This window comes from Chelonoidis abingdonii, chromosome 11 (assembly GCF_003597395.2).
Source record: "Chelonoidis abingdonii isolate Lonesome George chromosome 11, CheloAbing_2.0, whole genome shotgun sequence".
Lineage (NCBI taxonomy): Eukaryota > Metazoa > Chordata > Testudines > Testudinidae > Chelonoidis > Chelonoidis abingdonii.
Genome location: NC_133779.1, coordinates 51,398,226 through 51,422,530, shown reverse-complemented (window position 1 = coordinate 51,422,530; position 24,305 = coordinate 51,398,226). Strand labels below are relative to the sequence as shown.

The following is a 24,305-nucleotide window of genomic DNA, read 5'->3' as shown; positions in this document are numbered from 1 at the left end:
TCAGGGACTGTATTTTCAAGATTTTCTGCGCTAGAAACCTATATATATATTTTTAAATGACAGCTGAGATTCTCCTGCAATCACAGGATTCCAGGAGCTGAAGCTTTAAGGAAAACACCAGATATGACAGTGGCAACACTGGGACTTCCTGTGATCATGCTTCAAGAAACTCATTCAGGTTTCCTATCTGAATATTAATATAAACCTCTTCCTTAACAGGCCCCCACCCCATCTCACTGGGAGTTACTTGCTCCATGAGGCCAGTTTTACACCCGTTCTTCAGCGTCATCGTGGGTAATAAGGGAAACAGACAGCACAGAGCCAAAAAGTGGAGTGGGGCTGGGCATCAGAAACATGGACCTCCATGCATCTGAAGAAGTGGATTTTTTACCCAGGAAAGCTTATGCCCAAATAAATCTGTTAGTCTTTAAGGTGCTTTAATGTCCCCATAATGGGACATTCTTCTGTTCACACACACTGCCTGGAGCATATGGGTAGTGGCTGCCAGTCATCGTAATTTACGACCCATACATCTCTCTCTACACATGCTTATCTTCCTAGGCAGTGAAATCCTTCCCAGCCAATCTAAGGGCAGATCTAGAACAGGAGGTGAGGTTATCTGGGGACAGCCCCGACTACAATAGAGTGGGATTCAGAGATTCCCAATACACCATCCCACGTTCCCACCACTTTAAAGTAATACGCAGCACCTTCGTTGTGCGTTTCAAACATTATCTCATGAATGGTGACAACCCTGCAAGGTTTGGCACTATCATTAGCCCCATGTCACAGATGGGGAAACTGAGGCACAGTGTCACACAGCGACTCGGTGACAGAAGTGCCTGGGGCCTAGCCTTATGCTTTGTAGACAATACCTCTTTAATAATACCAAATAAATACCCGGAGCTGATAAATACAAGCAAAGGGAGTTACTCTAACATCCTACCTGTTTGGCTGGGTTTTTTTAAACTACATGGGCCCTTAGCTACATTCATACAGCTACTGACTACAGTTTAAAGACTGGGAGATTTTTTTCCTCATACATTATTTTTTTTTGCAAAACTTTCATATCTATTTTATACAAAGATAAAAAAAATTATTTTGCTGAAAATCCGGAGAAAGAAGCAACTGGAATCTGGCCGATGTGCAGTACCCAGATGCGGACAGCTGTTTTGGCACTCAGCGGAGCTGCTAATCTGTTGAAAGGGGGACTTTGGTTTCTGGCTCAGAATCACCAGAATTTTACAGAAACCAGGGGTCATGCACTGAAATTAACAGGCAGCATGTTTAAAACAAACATAAGGAAGCATGTCTTCACACAACATACCATTAACCTGTGGAACTCACCGCCAGGGGATGTTGTGAAGGCCAAATGTATAACTGGGAGTGGGTTCAAAAAAGAATGAAATAAGTTCCTCGGCAGATAGGTCCATCCATGGCTATTAGCCAAGGTGGTCTGGAACACAACCCCATGTTCAGGGTGTCCCTAAACCACTGACTGCCAGAAGCTGGGAATGGATGACAGGGGATGGATCACTCAATAAATTGCCCTGCTCTGTTCAATCCCTCTGAAGCATCTGGCCCTGGCCACTGTCCGAAGACAGGACACTGGGCTAGATAGACCATTGGTCTGACCCAGTATGACCGTTCTTATGTTTTTTTCTTTTTTAGGGTTGCTTGCAAATTTAGCCAATGCAGTTTAACATCCAGGGCACTGGCTTGGTCAGTATCCTCTGGACACAGAAGGCAGAGAAAGGGGACATGATTAACTCTTTCCGTACCATTGCACACAAGCACTCAAAGCACTGATTTGGCTGGTCCTGTGGGAAACAAGCAATGGTGCAAGATTGAAAGCCAGTTTTGAATCGATCTCTCCTGGTCTCTGGGCCAGATTCTGATCTCCGTGACAGCAGTGGCAGAGAGGAGTCATTCTCAGGAGGCAAAGGCAAAGCTTCCACAAGCCAATGGCTCATTGGGCTGACACAGTTAAGGCACATCACTTTCACAGCCAGCGGGACACAAGGGGTTGATGTGGACCCTGGCTGCCCTAATCTGCTGGAGCAGGTGCCCATTTCGCAGTGGTGAGATCATCCTAGCATGGGATCGAGCAAGATTCATCCGACAACCTTCAAGCTGGTAGGACACCATCTTCACCACTCAGCTCCTGCACCTCCTCCTGTGAGTGCCATCCAGATTTACACAGGCATGCCTGAGCTCAGCCGCTAACTTTCCCTCCCTCTCTTTTCCTTTTCGAGCTGAAATCCCCTCTAGCCAGAAGCCTTTCTCCATCTGTCCCTTTTCAACGCAGTTGCTTGAGCCAGTTGAATCAAGCCTTAGATCCCTCCCACGGCCACCAGTTTGTTGTGCAGCAGCCGCTGCATGGCGCCGATTGAAACCACGGCAAGACGGTAGCTGAAGACGATTGTTTGAAGGCGGAACCGTCACTGGAAGCGCCAAGTCAACGCAGTGACTTTGCATTTACCCCAGCGTAAGCTCAGAGTGCGGGCGTCTGCATGATCACTCTCCTTTCCCTTGAAAACACAGGCCAGGCTGGTAATCAGGGGAACTGTGCACAAAAGACCACAGAGAGAACAGCCTGGATCATGACTCTGAACGGGTCAGACTTGGGGCTCATCGGAGGAGCATTCCCTTTAAACAGCATGGATGCTAAAAGGATTTAGCGCCTAGCAGCTGCAGTTGGAAGAGATCCACTCATGCATCATCTCTCCCCCAGCAGCACCTGGGGAGAATTGTTCCTTAAAGAAGCCACATCATGAAAACCAGCAAAATCCTATCACCCAGCAGCCTTGGAACAAGCAAACTCCCAGTCTGGACCAGTGCCCATCAGACAAGCTGGATGCTAAACTGGGATCAGCATGGCAGCAGGCCTACCGGCCCACTGAGCAGCAAAATAAATAGTCCATTTACCCTCCTTGCCTCTACTTTAACTATCCCTCTCCTCAGCTCTGCCAAGTTTAGTCGTGCCATACATTTTGGGAAGGAGGCTCCTGGGTTATTGATGGCTAGCAAAACCCCTGCCGTAATGGCTGTGTTTGCTGATGGGATGCCCAAATTGGAGCATTTGGAGGAGCCTCCTGGAATTTTGTTCCTAGAGCGTCACGTGTTCTGTTTGGGGTTTAAAGGGAGAATCTTCAGGAGGGAGGGTTACAAGAAGAAAAAGAAACAGACGTCATTGGCAGTGGAATGAGATCTCCGCTTGGATGGCAGAGTCTAAAGCAAGAGGATGGTGACGACAAGGAATAAAGCACCAGCGGCCACTGTCACAGAGAGCGGTGGGATGCAGGCAGCGCTGAGCGTGAGTTTATAGGCAGTAATCTCCTCTAGGTAGCCGTCCTCTGTGGCTGTGCATTTGAACAGCCCCTGGTCCATGGGGGTGTTCTCCCCAAAGCGCAGCGTGCAGGAGTGCCCGTCCATGGCACAGGGGTACTGCTTGCTGCCGTCTTTGACCCAGGTGTAGATGGCATGGTGGGAGCGCAGAGGACACGGCAGGTAGATGTAGCTGGTCGGGTCCACGCTCACTTTTTTCAGGGCTTCCTGCGCTACTTGTTCTTTGAACAGAGGGATCGGGGGTGAGAGCAGAGCAATCAGAAAGGAAAAGGCAGGGGGGGAAGGAGACAGAACAGGGGAAAGAATGAGAGCTCCATAGTTTGGAGGCACAAAATCCCACCCAAATGCAGCCCTAGCCTCTGCGCACACGGACACCCTGGGCCTCGACAGCAAAAAGCCTGCGATCTGCTCTAGGTAGAACCCCATCCAAGGATCTCAAAGTGCTGTGCACCGTGCATGAGCTTGCGTCTCCCAGCACTGCACCACAGAGGTTAGTGTGATGGTTGCCATTTATTTATTTTTTTTGCAGAAGGGGAAGCCAATGCTCTGGCTGAAGGACTTTGCTCAGGATTCCTTGGCAGGAGAACCCAGGAGTCCCAGTTTCCCTCTTCTAGGCATGAATTAGCAGCAGTACTCAGCACATTGGGTGCAGGCCGGGGGCTGAACTCTGCTGACAATCTGACTCTGAGGGCAGCAATGGCAGCTGCTGGGAACTTTGGAAAATTCAGCCCTTATTTAGGCGCCTGTGGGCATCTCTACACTGCAGTCCCAGGGTGTGATTCCAGATTGTGTGGACATACCTGAGCCAGCTTCACTCTAGCTCTCGGCTCCGGGAGGACACCAAGGCCGCATGCGCAAGCTGTACAAGCCCGCCCCCTGGGTAACTGCTCACAGGACTAACCCACCCTGGAGCGCAGACCAGGGCCACCCAGAGGATTCAGGGGGCCTGGGGCAAAGCAACTTCAGGGGCCCCTTCCATAAAAAAAGTTGCAATACTACAGAATACTATATTCTCGTGGGGGCTCCTGCGGGGCCCAGGGCCTGGGGAAAATTGCCCCACTTGCCCCCCACCTCTGGCGCAGGCTTCACTGGCTTGATACCTGAGCTAGCTAAATTAAAGCTAGGTCAGGTACATCCACTCGAGCTGTCGTCACTCACACCCTGGGATTGCAGTCTAGACATGCCCCAAAGGGGACCTGAACTCTTTGGGAAAATCTAATCCCAGTTGGGAGTGATAAGCACACATGCAAATCTGGTCCAGAGCCATTCTGAAAATTCCATGCTGCCCCCTGGCCCAGGGCTGGGAAGAGAACCCAGGAGACCTGGCTCCCGGGTCCCCCTGCTCCAACCATTCTACCACTCCGCACCGTATCATTGGGGTGTTTGAACCATTACCGCAGACTCTCTCCTCCCGATGGCTAGCAGAATCCTGGATTTATGGCACGGTCTCGACCAAACCATTTTCCTGCCGTACCTTGGTCTCAGCTTTTGAAGCTGGAAATGTACCAATTCAAATTTTGGGGGGGTGGCACTTTGCCAGCAACAGGGTCCTCATGCAGCTTAGTAGTGGGGGAAGAGTAACATTAGGCTCTCGCTAAGGCACTAGAGTTTTGGGGCTGTGTCCCTCCATTGCCCCAGCACTGAGCCCTGCTGGTAGTGAGAGCGGGCATGCTAAATTCCTGGCACTTGAATGGCCTTGCCAGCTAAGCTTGGTGCAGAGTAGGAAAATCCCACTGCTGCACCTCCAGCGGGAGACTGGAGGCTCTGGCTTGGACAAGGCCTCGCAGTCCTGAGAGATGCTAATTGTTTTTTCCATGCCCACGGGGACAGCAGTGAGATTCCCTCAGACAGATGGGCCTTTTGTCATCTGCTTTTCAGGAAGGGTCTCCACGGCCAAGGCAGCAACACTTGTGTGCAACCAGGGTTCCGCAAAGGCCGAGGCACCTACCTGCTGCACCTTCACACACGTCCTCGGCCGCTGGGTCCAGGCTCTGCAGGAAGTTGCTGCAAGGAAAGGCAGAGAGAGAGGAAATCATTCAGGAGAGTGGCAAGGGACATGTGACTGTTGCATCCTCATCCAGAGGATGGAGGAGGAACTGTCATTTTAACAAGGGCCAGGGCTTAGCCCCAGCTTCCCCACTCCGCCCCTATACTGGCTGCCGGAAGCTCACTCTGTGTCTCCAACATCTTGCAACACAGAGATCAGGAGCTAGCGCTACATACAAGAGCATAAGGTGAGTTGTGGGGGTCTAGCCAGACCTCCTGCTAAGATACAGGATTCTCCTTCATTCTGGGTCCTATTGTGCAGCACTGCTGGACCCTGTTCTAGTTCTCTTGCTGTAGCCCAGAGGTGGCTGCATTTCTTATTTACCCTTCACGATGGATGGCTATATAAATAGAAGTTATTATCCTTTCACAAAAAGGGTCTGCTTTCGCTAGCAAAATTCATTTGTTTGTTGAAACACTGAAATAGCTCAATTTGGATATATTGCTGCAGTGCAGTGCCTCATGGGAGATGTAGGTTGGTTGTTTCATGTCCCCATTCTCCTCTGTAGACTGAGCTCCCCAGCTAGTCTATCATGATACACCACATGAAAAACTCCCATGATGCACTGCCTCTCCAAGAGGCAGGACCAAGGTGCATCATGGGAGTTGTAGCCCAGCTGTGGAGCACAGCCAAGGTAGGAGAATGGGAGCTTGAGGCGTCTGAACTACAACTCCCATGAGGCACCATGGTAGTATTTCTGAATTTTTCATTATTTGAATTTTTGCCAAAAAAAAATCTAAGTTTTCCGTAGGAAAAAAATCCCATTTCCTGACCAACTCTACAGCCAAGTCATTCCCCTGCCAGTGCAGGGTTGTGCAGCAGAGGACAGTCTCCAGGGCAGAGGCTCTCAACCTGTTTACCCTTGTGAATTGCATATGCAGTTCTCTCTGTGTTATGTGGGCTGCATCCATACAATACAGATACTACCTTGTATGGCCCTGAGGATGTCACACGGCCACAGCTGTGTGCTGATTAGGCTACAGGCAGTCAGTGGGCTGCGGGTTGAGAAACGCTGCTCTAGGGTTTTGTCCAGTCTAGGTTTAGAAGTCCTGAGCAAGCATATTCAGGTTTATTTATTTATTATACATAATAATACATCCATTACAGTTGGTCTGAAAATGGATAGTCAAAACCAAAATTTCAAGTTTTTTCACAGAACCAAATTCCACCATTTTTTCTTCGGTCAGTTGAAACATTTCAACCTGTTTTATTTTTTTAAAAATACATTTCTAATCAAAAAAAGTCTTTTTGAAATGAAAACTCAAAACTTTTCCGTCTGAAAAAGTCAACATAGGACATTTCATTGTTCCCCAAATGGGTTTGTTTTCATTTTTTTTAACCCTAAAGAAAATGTAACCAAAATAGACACACATTGTTTTGTTGAAACAGAAAACTTTTTCAATGCAAATTTTCCTGCCAGTTCTCGATACAAAATGCCTTTCGCCCACGAATCTAAGGCCTAATCTATACTGAAAACATATAGTGGCATAGCTTTGTTGGTCAGGGGTGTGAAAAAAACCCACATGTCCTGGTGTCAGAGCTCTGCGAACAGATGCCCAGTGTAGCTATGCAGGCAGAAGAATGCTTCTTTCAGCATAGCTAACGTTGTTCAGGGAGGCGGTGGAGCTATGCGAGCAGGAGTCCTGCTGCTTTACACTGCGGCGATACTAGTTTCTGCAGTGTGAACATAATGGAGTGCTGTGCGAGGATGGGAACGCATGACATGGTTTGCAAAAGGCAGCCTCTTCCCCTGTGATTGCTATCACAGTTGAAATCAGCCTCACCTGGAGCTCCCTCAGGATAAACCAGCCGGCCTTCTCTGAGCAGGGTCCTCAGTCTGGAACCTGCTCCTCTCCTCCCAGCATGTTCCACTAGAGCCCAGATCTGTAACCCTCCCGGCTCTTGGCAAAGCTCAGCGTTCCCCCTTTGTCAAGGCTGTGGTTGGGGTAGGTGAATCTGTTTATGGGCAGCCTTTGTCTATGCTCATAGTATGGGAGGTGCCCTAAAGTTGTGTTCCAAAAATGTGAGCAGGAAGAAATTATACAGATAGGCAAACTGAGGCATGGGGAAGTGATATGGCCAAGGTTCTACAGCGAATCAGTGGCATAGCTAGGAATAGAACCCAGGTGTCCTAGCTCCCAGCCTCATGCTCTAACTAGTAAACATGTCTCCCTCCCACAGCTGGGAATAGAACCCAGGCAGCCTGAGATCTCCCTGTGTGACAGATGCTCTAACCAATAGGCCATGCTGCCTTCATGTTACCGTGTGTATGTTTACAGCTACCAGCTCCTTTCATTTCCTCCCTCTCTCCCCAACTTGACAAAACCATTGAATGGATGGCAGATTGGGAGCAAAGCATTCCGCCTTTAAGCCTGAGCACACCTGGCAGTGTCATTTGCCTCTCCAGAGATGGCAGAGCATTTTTTGCCGTCTGGATCCCATCCGCAGTACGGGTCCTTGGCGAGGACACACTTCCAGCAGGTCTCCCTGTACTGCCCGCAGTCTGCCAGTGGCAGGCGCGTCACCTCGAACTCGGTGGCTACATAGAGGTGCCCCTGCCAAGGAGGGGCCAGGTTAGTCAAAGGTTTAACAAACAAGCAAGAGAGGAGGCCGCATGCTCTGGAACTGATGGGTGCGATGCAAACTGGGGCCAATCCCTTTCCAAACAAAAGCGCTGGCAAAATTCCCATTGAAATCTCCACTGGCAGCAGGACTATGCCCGTAATGGACTTCACAAGCAAAAGCACTTGTTGGGGGTGGAGGTGGGTGTCTGTCTTAGAAACAGGTGTTATGTTCACAGCATACACACGGAGACATTAGACAAAATCAAATACTCTTGCTGGAAGGTTGCAGCATAACACGACCTTCCTGCTTAGAATCCAGAACCCTGACACACAAGAACCCCAAAGCAGTGAGAGAGAAAGCAGGCTGCTCCCTAAAAGAGCAAGGCACAATCCACTCCACCTTACTCAAGGCTGCCTCTCTGCAGACTAACTACTGCTAGACCCAGCCTGCCAACAGGACCAAGAAAACTCCGTAGCATTTAGAGAGACAGCTTGCAATATGCCACAGCCGCCAGTGTTAAATACAGAGCAAAGATAGAGAGAGGGAAGGGTACTTACTGTGAAGGCATCCAGGGCCATCCCAGAGATGGGCACGTCTCTCTGGAAAGGGCTCAGCTCTGCGATGATGACCGTCTGCTCTCCAGTCTGCAGGACTTTGTGGATCTTCCCTTTATCTGCAGCCGCCAGAGATATGGGGAATTCAGAGGAAGGAACCCGGTCTCCTTGAAGGCGATGGGAGCTTGACCAGGTTTCACCTGCAGACAGCCAGAGGCCTCTCTGCATGCCCAGGACAGGCAGGGTCCGAGCAGGGACAGGGCTAGTTGCCTTCCATGGGCCTGCCCCCATGCCCCAGCTCTGCCCTGGATGGACCTACTGGAGGGGAGTGCCATCTCCGGGACCCAGGCAAGCCCTTGGCCTCTGCTGGGACTGCCCAGAAAGGGGTCAACGTGCTGCCTGTGGTGCTCCCAGGTTTGTGATATGGACGCCTGGGTTTCCCCACCCCCCAGCTGATATCACAAGGACCAGCAAGCAGCTGTCAGACCAGAACGGCACAAAGCCATCCCCAGCCAGCGCGAGAGTTGAACTGGTGACCTGGAGGTGAGCCAAGCCCTGAGCCAGCTGTGTCCTGGCCTACACTTCACCTCACAGGGCAAGCACACAGTGCTGTCGGGTAGAGGACATTCTCCTGGGGGAGGAATCACCTTGGTCAGTGTCTGCTCAGCAATGGACCAGGCCCTCCAAGGAGGCACAGACCTCGCTTGACCCGTGGTTGGCGTGGGGCGGATGCAGCACGTATCTCGCCCTGGGAGCTTCAGCTGCCTGACTTCTTGGGGGAGTGGGGGCTAGTGTTTAGAGCAGGCTGCTGGGAGTCAAGACTCCTGGGTCCTGACTCTGGGAGGGAAGTGGGATCTAGTGGTTAGAGCAGGAGGGCTGGGAATTCCTGGGTGCTGTTCTTGGTTCTGCTGTGTGGCCTTGCGTCCCCACACTGACAAAACCTAAGCACCCAGACATAGCTCCACAAAGGCTGAGTCCCAGAGGGCACATTCCCAGCACCCGCCACACCTACCCGTCCCAAGGTAGAGGACAGTGCGAGAAGTGTTGCTGGCGTCCAGGACCCTGTCAGCCACCACCTTGGTGTAGGTGTCATTAGTCTGCAGCACGTACAGGGGGCGCTGCCCCTCAGGGTAGATGATGGTCTCAATCTCGGGGTAATCTTTGATGATGCTGAGGACGGCTTTGGAGGGGGCGCTAGGGGAATTGTAGGGGACACACTATGGAAAGAATGGAAAAGGATGGTGAGTAACGGAGAGGGAGGCCGAGTTCTGCACAGACAGACCCTCAGTCTCCTCCAGTGCTGTCTACAAGGAGCCACCCAATGCAGAGCTCATTCTGGGCATTATCCAGCAGAGGGTCAAAGAGAGTTAGGCACCTAACTCCTTCCAGAATCAATGGGAGTGTGACCCATGGCCAGAAAGGGGTAAGCAGCTTGCAGGTTAAATGACCCAGATTCAACCTTTAGAGTCTGTAAATAGTGATTAGGGCCATTCTATGTTAGATAGGCTAGAACTTTGAAATGCAAACCTGGCTTGTTAGAAAACTAGAGGTAACTCTAATTGTATGTGTTGACTTGTATCTTTTGAGATGTCAGCCATGTAAACAGACAGTTCCTGTCTATTATTAGAGCTACTGATTCAGAGATATTGACATTTGTGAGTAAAGTTAACATGTTATGAGTAATGGTCTCAAGTTGCAGTGGGGGAGGTCTAGGTTGGATATTAGGAAATACCTTTTCCCTAGGAGGGTGGTGAAGCACTGGAATGGGTTCCCTAGAGAGGTGGTGCAATCTCCTTCTTTAGAGGTCTTTAAGGTCAGGCTTGACAAAGCCCTGGCTGGGATGATTTAGTTGGGGATTGGTCCTGCTTTGAGCAGGGGGTTGGACTAGATATCTCCTGAGCTCCCTTCCATCCCTGATATTCTGTGATTCTATGATTTAGACCAGGAGCGGCCAACCTGAGCCTGACAATGACCCAGAATTTACCAATGTACATTGCCAAGGAGACACACTAATATGTCAGCAGCCCCCTATTAGTTCCCCCAGCCCCGCTCCCAGCACCTCCTGCCCACCAGCAGCCCCACCGATTAGCGCCTCCCCCTCCCTCCCCACACCTCCTGATCACCTGCAGTGCAGGAGGCTGGGGGGGAGGGGGAGGAGCGAGGGCACAGCAGGCTCAGGGGAGGGGGCTGGAAGGGGGGAGTGGGGGCAGGGCCTGTGGCAGAGCCAGGGGTTGAGCACCGAGCATCCCCCAGCACACTGGAAAGTTGGCGCCTGTAGCTCCAGCCCCGGAGTCGGTGCCTATACAAGGAGCCGCATATTAACTTCTGAAATGCCGCATGTGGCTCCGGAACCACAGGTTGGCCAGCCCTGTTTTAGGTGAATTTTGGGTGAAATAATGTCATTGTCTCTGTGTCTCTTTAAATTTTGTGGTAAACTGTATATGAATTGCTTAATGGATAAATGATCTAATGTTAATCCAGGTAGTTGATTACTGGTGATGTTTAGGAAACAGCAGGTTACATCAAAAGCCTATTGTTCACCCAGGACTGTATGGTCAAGAGGCAGCTAGAAAACTGTATAAAAGGCTCTTGAGACCTGATCCTTTCATCTCAGATCTGCTTGATGCTTTATGCAGGGGAAACTTGAGTCATAAGCTGGAGATCTCCAGTCCCATCTGGACCACCCTGAATATGAACATAGGTTATAGTCCAATGGACTAATTCTGAAAGAATTCTTTGCAACTACAAAACTCACCATCTCTACTGTGAATCCGATCTCAGAACTGTACTTACATCTGGATGTATATTGATCTTTTAACCATTCTCTCTCTTTTTAAATACATTTTAATTTAGTTAATAAGAATTGGCTGTAAGCGTGTATTTGGGTAAGATCTGAAATATTCATTAACCTGGGAGGTAGTGTGTCCGATCCTTTGGGATTGGTAGAACTTTCTTCTATGGTGGATGAGATGTTCAGTATCCTCATCATATTTGATTTGGGTGCCTGAGTGGAGGCCTAAGGCTGGGTTGCTTTAAGGGAACTGAGTTTTGGCTTCTGGGTAACCAGGAAGGTATTGTAGAAGCTGTTTTGAGGCTAGCTTGGTGGATCTAGGTACTGGAATGACCACCAGCTTTGGGGACTGTCTGTCCCATTCTTTGCTGTTTGCCCTAATTAAGTAACCACAGTGGCTCCCCTGGGACCCTGTCACAGGGAGTTAGGCACCAAAATACCTTTGAGGATCTGGACCTAAGTGCTGCTATGGGACTGAGTGAAATTTTTCGGACAATACTTTTTTCTAACAAAAAAAAAAAAAAGCAGGATGGGCTCAATTGAAACATTTTGTGAACTCGTGTTGGTTTTGGCAAATTGTTCTGGGCTGAAAAAAACCCTAACAATTTTTTCAAAAAATGTTTCGATTCAAACCGACTTTTTGTTTTGAAATACCCTTTAATTTCACTTTTAAAAAAGGAAGCAAAAACCCCAAATTGACATGAAACTTTGTTCGCCCCAAAATGAAAATTTTTGACTTTTTGATTTGCCAATTTTTTTTTTTAATTTCAATTTTGGGTTGCCTCAAATGATTCTTCCCCCAATTTTCCAGACTTGCCAGTGAACCAAAAAATGTTATTCGCCCAGCTCTTGTGTCCATGAGATTGCAAAGGTCTCTGTGCTAACCCGTCCGTCCTTCATAAATGCTTCCCTGTTCATGTGCCCCTGCCCCCTTCAGGCACCCACGTGGGACTCAGGGGGACCAGGTTCCATCCGTAACTTTGCCACTGATCTGCGAGTGACCTTGGGCCAGTCCCATCCCCTTCTCAGTCCTCCCTCCAGAGCACTGCATTGCAGCTACTAACCCTCTCCCTGCCACAGGTTCAATTTGATCCAAAGATGTGACAGGGCCCAGGCGTCTGGTGTTTGGGGGTCCAGTGGAGAAGGAGCTGGCAGAATGGAGGAGACAGTGGCTGTGAGGTGCTGAGGGCAGCAGGAGGTGAGGGGAAGAGATGGCTGGTTTCGATTGGAGGGATGGGGGGCTGTGGACAGAGGGATGAGTGGGGTTGGACAGGAAGCTTGCCCTGTGGAGATAATTTGTTGTTTACAAATTCCCATGGAAAGGAGGAAGAGCTCTGGGTTGTGGACACATTTCATTTGCAAGCGTTTAAAGGGGTGCTCAGTGGACCCCTCCCACCTTGGCAAACTTCATGCAGCTCCCAGAAAGCAGAAGGGCAAAGCTGAGCTTTTGAAATGACCCCGCGGCAGACCCTTGTGACTGAGATTGGGTCCTTTGCGGCTACTGACTGGCCCAGGCAGTTCTCTGGTAATTCCCTGCAAGCCACAGAAGCTCAGAGTCCCCACCGCACCTCCGTTCGCTGTCAGAAACGGGGGTCCCTTCGTTACTCCCGGGGAGCCGTTTTGGGACGCGAACCGCGCCCTGCGCGGGCCTCACCGTGCCAGGTCGGTGCGCTGGCAGGACGTTGGCGTAGCCCTTAAGCTTGGAGGTTTTGAAGGCATGGGTCACCTTGTCCATGGAGTAGGCGCACACGGCGGTCGTGCCCCTGCAGGGGGAAAACGCTCCATTCAGGCCTTGGCGGCTGGCAAGGCAGAGCCAGCTACCGCTGGCGCTGGGCGCTTTGTGCTGGGACCTCAGCTCTGAGGTCCACCCCACGGAAATGACTGGCAGGTGCGGCAGATCTGATCTGGTGTCGAATGGGGGCAGGGGGCAGAGCCGAGTTATTTTCCCTGCTCGGGGTGGGGGGTGGAGAAGGAGACTGGCCAGGGAGCTCGGACGCCTTGTCATTGTCTTCCACCTCTTTTCCCAATGGATGTCCTGCCTTTCTAAGCAGCTTAGGGTGACCAGACAGCAACTGTGAAAAATCGGGACAGGAGGTGGTGGGTAATAGGAGCCTGTACAGTAACTCCTCACTTAAAGTCATCCTGCTTAACATGGTTTCGCTGTTACGTTGCTGATCAATTAGGGAACATGCTCGTTTAAAGTTGTGCAATGCTCCCTTCTACCATCGTTTGGCAGTCGCCTGCTTTGTCCACTGCTTGCAGGAAGAGCAGCCGGTTGGAGCTAGCTGGTGGGGGCTTGGAACCAGGGTGTACCGGCAGCCCCCCTATCAGCTCCTCGCTCCCCTAAGTTCCCTGTGCAGCAGCTGCCCAGCGGGCTACCAATTGCAGCTGTTCTTCCCCCCACTGCCATGTGCTGCTCCTGCTCTCTGCCTTAGATCTGCTCCCTGAGACGCCTGGTTGCTGTATGGAGGGGAGGGGAGGAAGAGAGGGGGCTAATGTCAGGGTGTCCACCTCCCCCCTGCTCCTGCACCCTGCTTACCTCATCTTCCATAGAGCGGGGGTGGGGCACACGACAGGGCTCAGGACAGAGGGAGTTTGCTGGCAGCAGCAGCTGTGGTCTCAGCAAGCTGATCTAATTAACAAGGCAGTGTACTTAAAGGGGAAATGCACATCTCTGTCTCACACACACAGTGTGTGTCTCTGTCTCCGTCTGCCATGCTCTCTCCCCTCACTCCATTCCTGCTGCCTTGTATACCATGAGAGTTAACCCTTGAAGGCTCAGCCAATTGCTAGTTCATCATTTAGCAGTAAGGCATTCCCTGGGAAATATCCCACCCTCTGACTCCTCCACCTCAACCAAGCTTCACAATCATCTTCACTGTGTACCAGAATTAAATTGTTTGTTTAAAATTTATACTCTGTGTGTGTGTGTGTGTGTGTGTGTAGATAGATAGATAGATGATTAGACAGATAGATAAAAAATATAGTCTTTGGTGAAAAAAAATTCCATGGAACCTAACCCCCTCATTTACATTAATTCTTATGGGGAAATTGGATTCATTTAACATTGTTTCACTTAAAGTTGCATTTTTCAGGAACATAACTACAACGCTAAATGAGGAGTTACTGTATAAGAAAAAGACCCCAAAATCAGGACTGTCCCTATAAAATTGGGACATCTGGTCACCCTGAAGCAGCTCCAGGTTGGGCGGCTTCCTGGCCTATTCTTCACAGGCATAGTCTGGGAATGGGCTGGGGAAGGGGGGGTATTGTTCCCCCAAACTACAAGTCTGGGGCAGGCACGGAATTTCCCCCACTACGGCTGGCCCCACTGGCCTGACTGGAGCTGCACCCAGCCCGCATATATAGATATCAAACTACTCCTATGCTATTCTCCCAGTCTGGCGAAGGGGCACTGTGATTCCTATCTGTCTCATGAGACTTACTCCATGGGAGAGGAACAACAGGGTGGGCGAGAACCTCTTCCCCCATGGCCTTGCCTCCTCCCTGCACCCATAGGCAACATTCTGCCCCCATCACCAGCCATGGGGCAAGGAGTCTGTGTGACTCCAGCCTGCAGCGTGGCCCCAGCCCTGCCTGGCTCTGGCCGCGGCCCCCGCTCACCAGGCACTGGCGAAGATCCCGTACAGCATGCCTTGGCCCCTCCTCCCCTCGCCCAGAACCACGGCATCGTGCAGCTGGTTGAAGCGCTGGGGATGGGTGGGGCTGCCGCACACCAGCCTGGCCTGGAGGAACGTGGTCCAGAAATCGAGCAGGAGGCTCTTCCCGCCTTCATCCACCTGAGCAGGGTCGGGGAGGAAAAATCCCAGAGCTCTTCAGGCCTAAAGCACGGATGTTCCACCACAACCCTTGCCCCCCCGCCCCTCACCCCCCACCACCAGATCCACACGTGGCTTGAACCACATTGGCCAAAGCGCGCAGCCCTGGCCCGTTATAACAGCAGCTAAAGTTGTTATAACTACACACATGTGGCTCACACGCATGGCTCACAAAACTGGTCCTTTTAGCTCCAGCTACACCAGCTCATGCTGCCAGGGCCTGCTGCCGACACCGTGACATCACCCTCGCACCCAGGCCAGGCATGAGAATGGAGGTCAAGATGAGACATTTGCCTTTCACTGCCAGCTCTCGGCCCGCGGGGTCTCCGTACCTTACACACACGGCCCAACCGGGCTTTGACCGGCTCTTCATCCAGCCCCGCTGTCTTGTTGACTTCGTTGTAGAAGAAGTAGATTTCATCCAGGTGGGACTCCTTTCCCGGCACCAAGGCGGCAGTGATGAACTCTGCCTCTGCGGGAGGAAATGGGGATGGGATGAGAAAAGAGATCAAAGTGTATAAAGAAACCTGGCTGGAGCCACGTGTGTGCCAGCACCACCACTAATTCCTTGGTTGATTGGCCAAGTCAAGATATGGGCATGGAGGGGGTCATGCGTGTCGCCAACCCCAGGCCCCTCAAAACAACGAGACTGGCTTTAAAATCATGAGGTTGAAAAAAAAAATGTGGGGTTCTGGTTATTCTGAGGCTTTAGGAATCTCATTGTCCAGCTTTTCTCTGCAACCAGGAGAGCTAAATAATTTATATTTTAAAGCAAGCTGAGATTCTCTTGCAATGACAGAACTCAATGAACTGGGGCTTTAAGAAGGACTTTAACTACTGTGAAGCTTGCAAGACGGTTGTGTGAGTTGGCTCTACTGGATTGCATCTGTTTCATAGAATGATAGTGATCATCCCTAGTTCTCCCCAAAGGAAGTCAGTATCATTATCCCCATTTCACAGATAGGGAAACTGAGTTACAGAAAGGGAACAGCAGCAGAACCAGGAACAGAATCTAGGTGTCCTGTTCCCCACTCCAGTGCTCTATCCCCTAGGCCACGTTTTGGTTTGGGAATCAGAGCTTCTACTGGCAGAGAATCTGTATCATAGAATCATAGAATATCAGGGTTAGAAGAGACCTCAGGAGGTCAACTAGTCCAACCCCCTGCTCAAAGCAGGACCAATCCCCAACTAAATCATCCCATCCTGACCTTAAAATCCTCATCATCTCTGCAGTGAGGGCCAGTGTGCCCATCCCTGACGTGCCAGCTTTTTATGGATGCCATCTGCCATGCTTGCAAATGTGTCTTTGAAATGTCTTCCTATTATCTTTCCAGCCTAGATTGCTAGAGCTGAAGGGTCTGAAATGCCAACCTGTGGAACACCTTGCTGCAGGGCTTCAGCGAGGTAAACGCTGTCAGGGCTGGACAGTTCTATGGTCAATATAACACATAGCTGTTTCAGCTGAGACTGGGGTAACGGAGTTTGATGCTAAAGGGAGTCAGATGATCACTCCAGAGGGATGGAGGAGCACACAACCCTCGACCCATGCAAGGTTTGACCTAGTGCATTGCCTGGGGTGAAATCTGCCTTCCTCTGCAGCATCAAGGACTGGCCGCTGCTGGAGGTGATGGATCTTTGGGGAAAGCGTCGGGCCCAGCCTGGCTGCTCTGACCCTCCCTGGGACTGGTCAATAGGAAAAGCCTCTTACTGACGAGCCATTTGTCTTCTGTTCTCAGCAGCTTCCTTGGGCCATAGCTCCTCTGGATGGTGCTTCTGTCCTGAGACAATGCTGAGTACAGGCTGCCCTCTGCAGTATTAACCCAAGACAAAACAGGATGGGTATTCTCCATGGGGCAGGGGAGGAGCCCCAGCCCCCTCCCCACCAGCCTCCTGTGGAGTATGCCACTATCCACTTTCAAGACAACAGATGACCCTGCTCTAAGGGCAACAAAGAACAAAACTCGTTCTTCATGCCCAGTCCCAGGTCACATTGGGAGACAGGGGTAGAGGAGGGCTCCCAATTGCCTGCTCTAACCACTAGCCCACATTCCCTCCCAGCACTGGGAACAGAACCCAGGAGTCCAAGCTCCCCATCATCTCTCAGCAGAGTTCCAAAGCCTATCAGGGCTGAGGTGGGATCTCCTCCAAAGAAGCAAACTCCTTTATTGGCACCAGTCCTGCTCCCAACCTCCCCTGTTGGGACCTGCACTGGACCTTCCCATGGGGCTGGCTCGTCTTGGGCTATCACAGTCTGCAGTGGGGAAGCCCACTGCACAGGTCCAATGCCACCTCCCTCTCCAACACCACTGCTCTGGGACTTGGGATCCAAGCAGAGAACACACCCGAGGCGAGGCCCAGGGGGACCCTAGGTGGCTCCCCTCCCCTCACATTCTATCAGGGGATGGAGAGAGGCAGATCTCCTTACCCACGGCGATGGCTGCAGCCGGCTGAGATGGTGATGCTGGGGCGAGGCTCTCCCCGCTGATGGCAAGGGCTTGGCCCCATTTGTCCTGCTGCAGCCTTGTGTCATTGCTCTGGGGGGAGGGTTAAACCCAAGCCAACAGGTTTAATTGTTTCTATAGATCTTACCCAAGACGCTTCACAGACCTCAGCCCAGCTGGCCCCTTGCAGTCTGACACTTCTCTGAGTCTAGTTTCCCCATGAGGCAGTGCCCATCTTACACACAGGGGGACACGCCCATGGAGACAGGGCAGGGGACGCGGGAGTCCAGAACCCAGGAGTCCTGGCATCCAACCCCCCCTGATTCAACCCCTATGCCCCACTCCACTGCCAGAGCTGGGAATGGAACCACTTCCTTAAAAGACGCCATAGGAGAATGAGCCCAGATTTGATGGGTCACAGGGCAATATTATAGACCTGGGGATGGAAATGTCCCAGTCCAGTTACAAGTGAGGTGCCTAGCCCCCCTATGCCCGTCGGCCATTCTCTATGCATTTCCTCGCCCCAGCCTCCCATGCTCACCAGGAACCAGCATTTGGGGGAACCCGCGTTGGTGCCGCAGACGATGATGGAGCTGCTGTTTAGCCTCTGGATCACCCGGATGTAGTTGTCACACTCGGCCTGTGGGTGAACCAGCACAGCCGTTAGTGCTCATTACACGTACCTGGCATTAATGGCAGGAACAGACCCAGCCCACAGCCTTTCACTGAGCAGGTAGATCTGAGACATCCGCTGTGTGTGATCATATACCCACGATAAATCGGCGATGGGTGACGGAGCCAGGAGCACAGCTGGGATAGAACCCACGAGTTCTGATTCCCTGTCCTCTGCTCCCACCACTAGACCCCACTCCCCTCCCACAGCTGGGAACAGAACCCAGGAGTCCTGCCTCCCAGCCCCCCCCCTGCTCTACCCACTAGACCCCACCACCGCCATGCAGCAGCTGCAATGCTGTCTGTGCTGTGGTAGCAGGACACTCTCAGGAAATGGAGAAACTGTGGGGGTGAAGGAAGCTCAAAGCAACTGCCCAGCTCCTTGGAGCCGAGCCCTGGTGCGGTGAAGGGACCACCAGCCTTGCCCAGAGCAGAGGCAATGGGTCCCTCCATGCTCAGCACCGTGGGGGCCATCTCTAAGCCCCGTTAGCCATCTCTGGGGGGCTCAACATATGGCTGGGGGTGTCGGTCGCTCATGGCTCAGGCCCGTCGCTCGCCAGGGCCCCCTCTCACCTGCACTGCCCCAGGCTTGCTTCTGCAGTTCTTTTCTGCCTTCTCGTCGGCCCACAGGGGAACCTGGGAGGCAGACGGGGAGCAAAGCTGATCAGACCCTGATCTGCACCCGATCCCTGGCCACAGATGGAAAGGCCCAGCGGGGTAGCCCTCAAGAAGATGGTGCTTCTGATCAGCCACAGGAAGGGTCCCGCAGGCCTCTGACCCTGGCTGTACCCTATCTTCCCACAGACCTCGCGGCCCAGCCCCTCCCCGAGCAACTATGCAAGGGGCGGGGGGATGTGGAATTAACCCCGTGCTTATTGGGGCCCCTTGTGCTCCCAGGGGGACCCGCTGCAAATGAAGATGGGCCTAGATCTCTCTTGCCCTGCGGCCTCGAGAGAGGAAAGCCCTGCTGTGGGATGGCAGGTGGCCGTCCCGTGGGTACCTGGCCAGCCGGCAGGTGTCCCCTGAGCCCAGCAAGTGAGATCAAAGGGGCTCTCCTTTCAAAGCCCAGCCTGGTCTCGGCTGGGAGCTGCCTTCCCCAGGCTGAGCTGGGGGAGGCTGATGGCCCAAGGAGAGGAAACTCGCCCATAGGATCTGATGGAGCCTGTCTTTGCTTGGGAGTCTCTTCTTTGTGCCTGAGCCGGTCTTCTCTGGAAGCTGCCGGATCTCTTCGCTGGCTTGTCAGCTCTGGGGCCTCCAGCTGAGGCTGGCTGACTATACACCATCATTGCAAGCTGGTGGTGGGGTGGGGTTGGCAGGGGCCAGGATAAACCCAATGAGAGGAGCTAGAGACCCCTACACACCCCACCTCTTACCTGGGTCTGGTTGACCTCCGACTCCTTATATGTCAAGATGCACAGCGCTCCTCTGCCCCCAACGTACAGCTGCTCAGATCCAGCATCATGGAAGAGGACTGTGGACTTCTCCCCATTCTCGAAGTTTAGCACAGGAGAGTCTGGGGGAGGAAGTGGCGGGCAGAACGGCAAAGGAGGGGGATGAAGTTTGCTGAAGGCTGAAATCCAGACTCTACCCCTTGCCCGTCCTTCCCACTGCCAAACCAGCTGGTTTCTTTCCTTTCTAAAGAAGGCAAATATGTTGCGATCAGCGCCCCCTCCCACCCTGCTTACAGATGGGGAAACCGAGGCACACAGCAGGGCCATAGTTTGGCACCCACAGTGGGCAAGCTGCAGTGCTGGGAAGAGAACCCGGCTCACAACACAGTTCGCTAGACAGCACAGCTTCTCTTATGGTCACCAGACTATCACTGAGGCAACTCTTCAGGGCCCATTCTGATGCTCGGGCTCTCTTTCAGGACACTCAGTGCCAAACTGGATGGCAACTTCTTTGTAGTGTGGACAGAAGAGACTGGACTGAGACCTGCCAAATGCATCCCTTGCCTAATGAAGGCTTAAAGAGACACCCTTGGTCCCTGCTACAGGAGCAGAGGGAAAAGCTAACTCTGGCTGGCCTAATCCACATATGAACGCACCCCAGTGCATATTGCTCCTGGACCTCAGCTTGTCCATGGGTAGCATGGAAACCTCCGCCTTATGCAGGCCAAATCTGCCCCAGAAGGGCAATAGCCTATAGCAAGATTTCTCAAAAACCTGGTGTTGGTCCCTGAGATTTCCCTGTCACAGTTCAGGAAGGCAGCAAGCCGGCCCCTGGTACCAAAAAGGTCAAGAAAGGCTGCTCTGCAACCAGGCACCATGCACAAACAGGTCCACAGGGCTCCAGTAGGGGGCACTGGCAGACAAGCACACAGCTCTAGTGCTGTGTGCCCACGGTAGCTGATCCAGGCACCTACACGCCCTGCTCTGTAGCCAGGATGGCGCCAGGTGCTGTACAAGCCAATGCAGAAAGCTGGTCCCTGTCTCGCGAGGACAGCACGCAGCCATGGGGTGCTCCTTGCTGCGGTCATCTTGCTGCCAGCCAAGAAGCCAGACCAGATGCAGCTGGTTCTTGGAGCTGGTACGTGCCCCCAGCCTGGGATTCTGGCTCTCTTGCCTGTGCAGTGACCCGCCCTCTTGGCCTGCCCTTGGCACAAGCTTATCATGCAGCAGGGAGCCCCATTGTGTTTTCACTAGAGTAGTGATCACAGGATGGGCGTGCAGTACTGGCAGGCATTTAGGAGTTTCTGATCCTGGTACTAAGGATCAGGGAGAGGGGGGCCATCATGATGCACCCACACCAGGGATAGGAAGTGGCTGTTGGCTGGGCATCAGGCTACGGAGGGTTAAATCATCTCTGGCTCTGGCAAGGAGAGCACCTCCACCAGCAGCAAAAATTCTCCTCCACCCTCAGTGGGTGGGGGCTGCAGGCATTGAGAGAGCGCAGACCTGGGGGCCCGATCCTGCCCCCCCCCCCCGGTTGAACTCATGGGAGTGGGCCCTACCTCTGATTCCGACAGACAGCCTCCCACCTCCTCTTATATGGGAGGATTTGGGGGAAACTGAGGGAGGAATTGATTCTTAGATCCCATCACTGGCAACTACTCTAAAATGCCTTCCTACTATGGGATTGCTCCTCAGGGTAGCCCAAGAGGTACAGTAATGAACCCCCTGTTACCTCCATAGCCTCCTCGGCCCTACCACTTACATGTCACTACCAAAGCAATGGATCTTCCTTCTCTCCCAGTGCCTCTTTCAGGGCAAACATTTTCAGCCACACCCTGCACCAGGCATCCCTTGTGTGTTTTTTGGCTGCCAAGCAAAGACAGGCTCTGATTTCCCACCGGAGCAATGGGCAGAGCTGGAACAGGCCAGGATTTGTGCAATGTGGCTTTTTTATTCTCTGTGCATCGAGCGGCAAGGGGAATAAAAGACACTCCTCCGGTCCAGGAAACTGCAGAGCCATCAGAAAACTGCAGCGGCTGCATTACACAGATGTTGTTTTTCTTCCCCTGGCAAGCCACCAGCACATCACAATGAATGCGGGTCAAGAGGCAGGAGCTTTTTCATTAGGGAGGGTCAGGCTGGATTGTGCTGAGGAATTGGTCTCCTGGTAGAGGCTATTTTGAAGAGTAAGGCATGGATCATGCCGCAGCTGAGGGCCCTTATCTGCATTGCAGAGGGTGCAGGGTCTAGTCTATAACATCCCTAGGCCACCTTTCAGTAAGGGAGGCACCAGCTGGCTCTTTAAACAGCCAGGAGTTAACCCTGAGCCTGTCAGTTTTTGAATCGGATGGGAAGTGACTCCAAATGAAATCACTGATCAGGCTGCAGCTGTAACACCTGTCAGACCCACAGCCCAGATTGCGGGTTGTCTGCAACTGGCAGCCAGAAAATAAATAAAAGTTTCCTTCTTGTCATCTCTTTAATCAAATCAATGTGTGGGCCAGTCTTCACGCAGAATATTCCCCCAACAAAACTCCCCTCCCCACCTCAAAAGCTGCTCTCTAAACCCACTATACTGTTCCCCCTTCCCCCCACATTAAACAATCCCACCTTTCATTTCCCATGGTCAAATCCACAGGAGACCACTAGGAAATTATCCCCTGCGTCACACAAGCCAAATCAAGCAAACAGCGAAAACAATATGAAATGAAACATACCGAGTGGCTCAGGAATAGGGCATCAGCAGAAGCATCAGATCTTATCTCACCTTTAAGGGTCAGCTTCAGTCTTGGTATCTTTTGGGCTGAACAGAACGCCGACAGGAGGAATAAATATAGCGATCTCATATCTGTGCCTGTGCAAGCGTCTCCGGAGCGAATTTGCTTTCTGATGTTAAGTGTGCAGGAGCAATCAGAGCTGGCTCGGTGCTGTCTGTCTAGTTCTGCTCCTGATGGGAGCAGTTTCGCATTTTATGCCTGCTGTCCTGAGCCAGGAGATGTAACGTCAGCATAACTTCCTTCAGGGGGAGGGAATAACCCCCTCCGAGCTCCACAAAATGGAGCTCCACAAAACAGCTTCAGCAAGAAATTGCTCTTGTGGGGGAGGATGGTAAAATCACAGGGTGCAGGAGTGAGCTGCAGCGATCTAGCAAAGTGGTTTTAGAGGCCACCCGTTCAGGGGTTGCTCATCGGTCAGTGGGCCTGCCCAGCCCCTGGGATTTCCTAGCCCAAGCATCAGCCCAACCACGGAGACGCAGATGCCAGGCTCTGCATTTTGTCCTGGTTTCAGGCTTTCAGCATGAAACCTCGTTTAGTGCAGAAAGGCCACCTACCCTTGAGCGCAAGCAGTGCCCCCCTTCTCCCACCACTGGAGCTGCCTTAGCATGAACACTTTAGGCTGGAAGGTCGGTCCCCAGCATATATCTTCCACGAGGACTCCAGGAGGGCTGCCCAGTAAATGATGCGGTCTGGAACATGGGAGAGCTGAAGCTGGCAGGAGCTGGTGCTAACCCAGACAGTGGGTGACTCATAAAGCCAAGGAGGGACTTTAGTTCCCCTAGTTAAAAGGCATCTGCCAAAGGAACAGGTTGCCATGGTGATGGGCATAGTGCTAGACAGAAGGGGCCTGATTCTTGGCTATACCAGGGGCTCTGGTGGGTCATACAAGGGGCTGAAATTGCCCCCCCCAAGACTCTGTTCTGTGCAGAGGACCTTTCTGGAGCTGAGATTAGCCTCTGCACTTGCCTTGCACCCAGCCTCTGCTTTCATGGGGAGTAGAGCGTAAAATAGAGCAGCCTTGAGGCTGCTCTAACTGGCACTGAGACTGAGGCAGGGCCTTGCACAGCCCCAGAACACTGGGAGCAGAAATGTGGCTTCAAGGCAAAGCCAGCGTTAACCACACCTACTGTATGCAACGCTCTGTCCCCCTCAAGCCATGGCTGGGCCACATATTAGGGTTGATCAGCTGCTATGCCTGACAGACCCAAGTTGCTTAGCTCTGGCAGTGAAGGTGCCTGTGTATAGATCCAGAAATCCCAGGTACAGTCAGGGCTGCTGTTGACCCACCCAGGGGTGTGGGGGTAATACTGGATTTGTCCCTCCCCTGAGTGCAGGAACAGAGGCAGCCCCATGGCATTAAAGCCATTTAAAATCTGGGCATACACACAGTGGCGGGTTACAAGCACTCCTCCCACTGTGTGACCACTGCCTTCCCCAGGTGCCGCAACCCAGCCTCCTGCCCTGGGGCCAGAACCAAACGTGGACCCAGCTGCTGGGACTTAGACTGACCACCTGGTTGGCGAGCAAAATTGGGCAGGGGTCTATGCGAGTCCAACTGTGCCCCCAAACCCGACTCTAAAACCAGACCCGGAACCTTTGCTCATGGCCCGTTTATCTGCTCCACTGGTGGCACAAGGAGGCCAAATGCCAAGCCTCCAAATGGCCACTCAGGTTCGGACACCTCCATTTTTTGGATGCCCAGGGCCTGCTTTTCAGAGATGTGGGCCTCCTGGCCGTCAGCTGGATTTGTGGGTCACCGCATCCCTGAAGATCAGGCTCTAGATGTCTCAGAGTGGGTTGAAGCCGTCAGCTGTGGGAGTCGGTGTCCGGGTTGAGGACTAGAACTGCCAACATCTGAGACTCACCCGCCAGCCTCT

The 24,305-nt window shown here is 52.3% G+C and overlaps 1 protein-coding gene across 1 annotated transcript; it reads right to left on the bottom strand.

Annotated features, from left to right (window-relative positions):
- Positions 1 to 1,096: 1,096 nt before the first annotated feature.
- On the bottom strand, positions 1,097 to 22,873 carry LOC116817663 (semaphorin-7A-like). Its single transcript, XM_032768014.2, has 14 exons — positions 22,419 to 22,873; positions 19,631 to 19,770; positions 18,831 to 18,893; positions 18,127 to 18,225; positions 17,570 to 17,678; positions 16,853 to 16,951; positions 15,477 to 15,616; positions 14,930 to 15,105; positions 12,960 to 13,068; positions 9,527 to 9,731; positions 8,518 to 8,633; positions 7,778 to 7,950; positions 5,297 to 5,352; positions 1,097 to 3,569 (listed from the first exon to the last, which is right to left on the bottom strand). The coding sequence occupies exons 1-14, from the start codon at positions 22,495 to 22,497 to the stop codon at positions 3,232 to 3,234; spliced, it is 1,902 nt and encodes a 633-aa protein (XP_032623905.1). The 5' UTR covers positions 22,498 to 22,873; the 3' UTR covers positions 1,097 to 3,231.
- Positions 22,874 to 24,305: the final 1,432 nt, after the last annotated feature.

Coding starts and splice junctions, on each gene's coding strand:
- LOC116817663 (XM_032768014.2), bottom strand. CDS start 22,497: ATGAGATCGCTATATTTATTCCTCCTGTCGGCGTTCTGTTCAGCCCAA. Junction 8,634..9,526: donor TGTCCTCTACCTTGGGACGG/GTAGGTGTGGCG, acceptor TGGCGGCTGCAG/ATAAAGGGAAGATCCACAAA. Junction 5,353..7,777: donor GAGGCAAATGACACTGCCAG/GTGTGCTCAGGC, acceptor CTTTCCTTGCAG/CAACTTCCTGCAGAGCCTGG.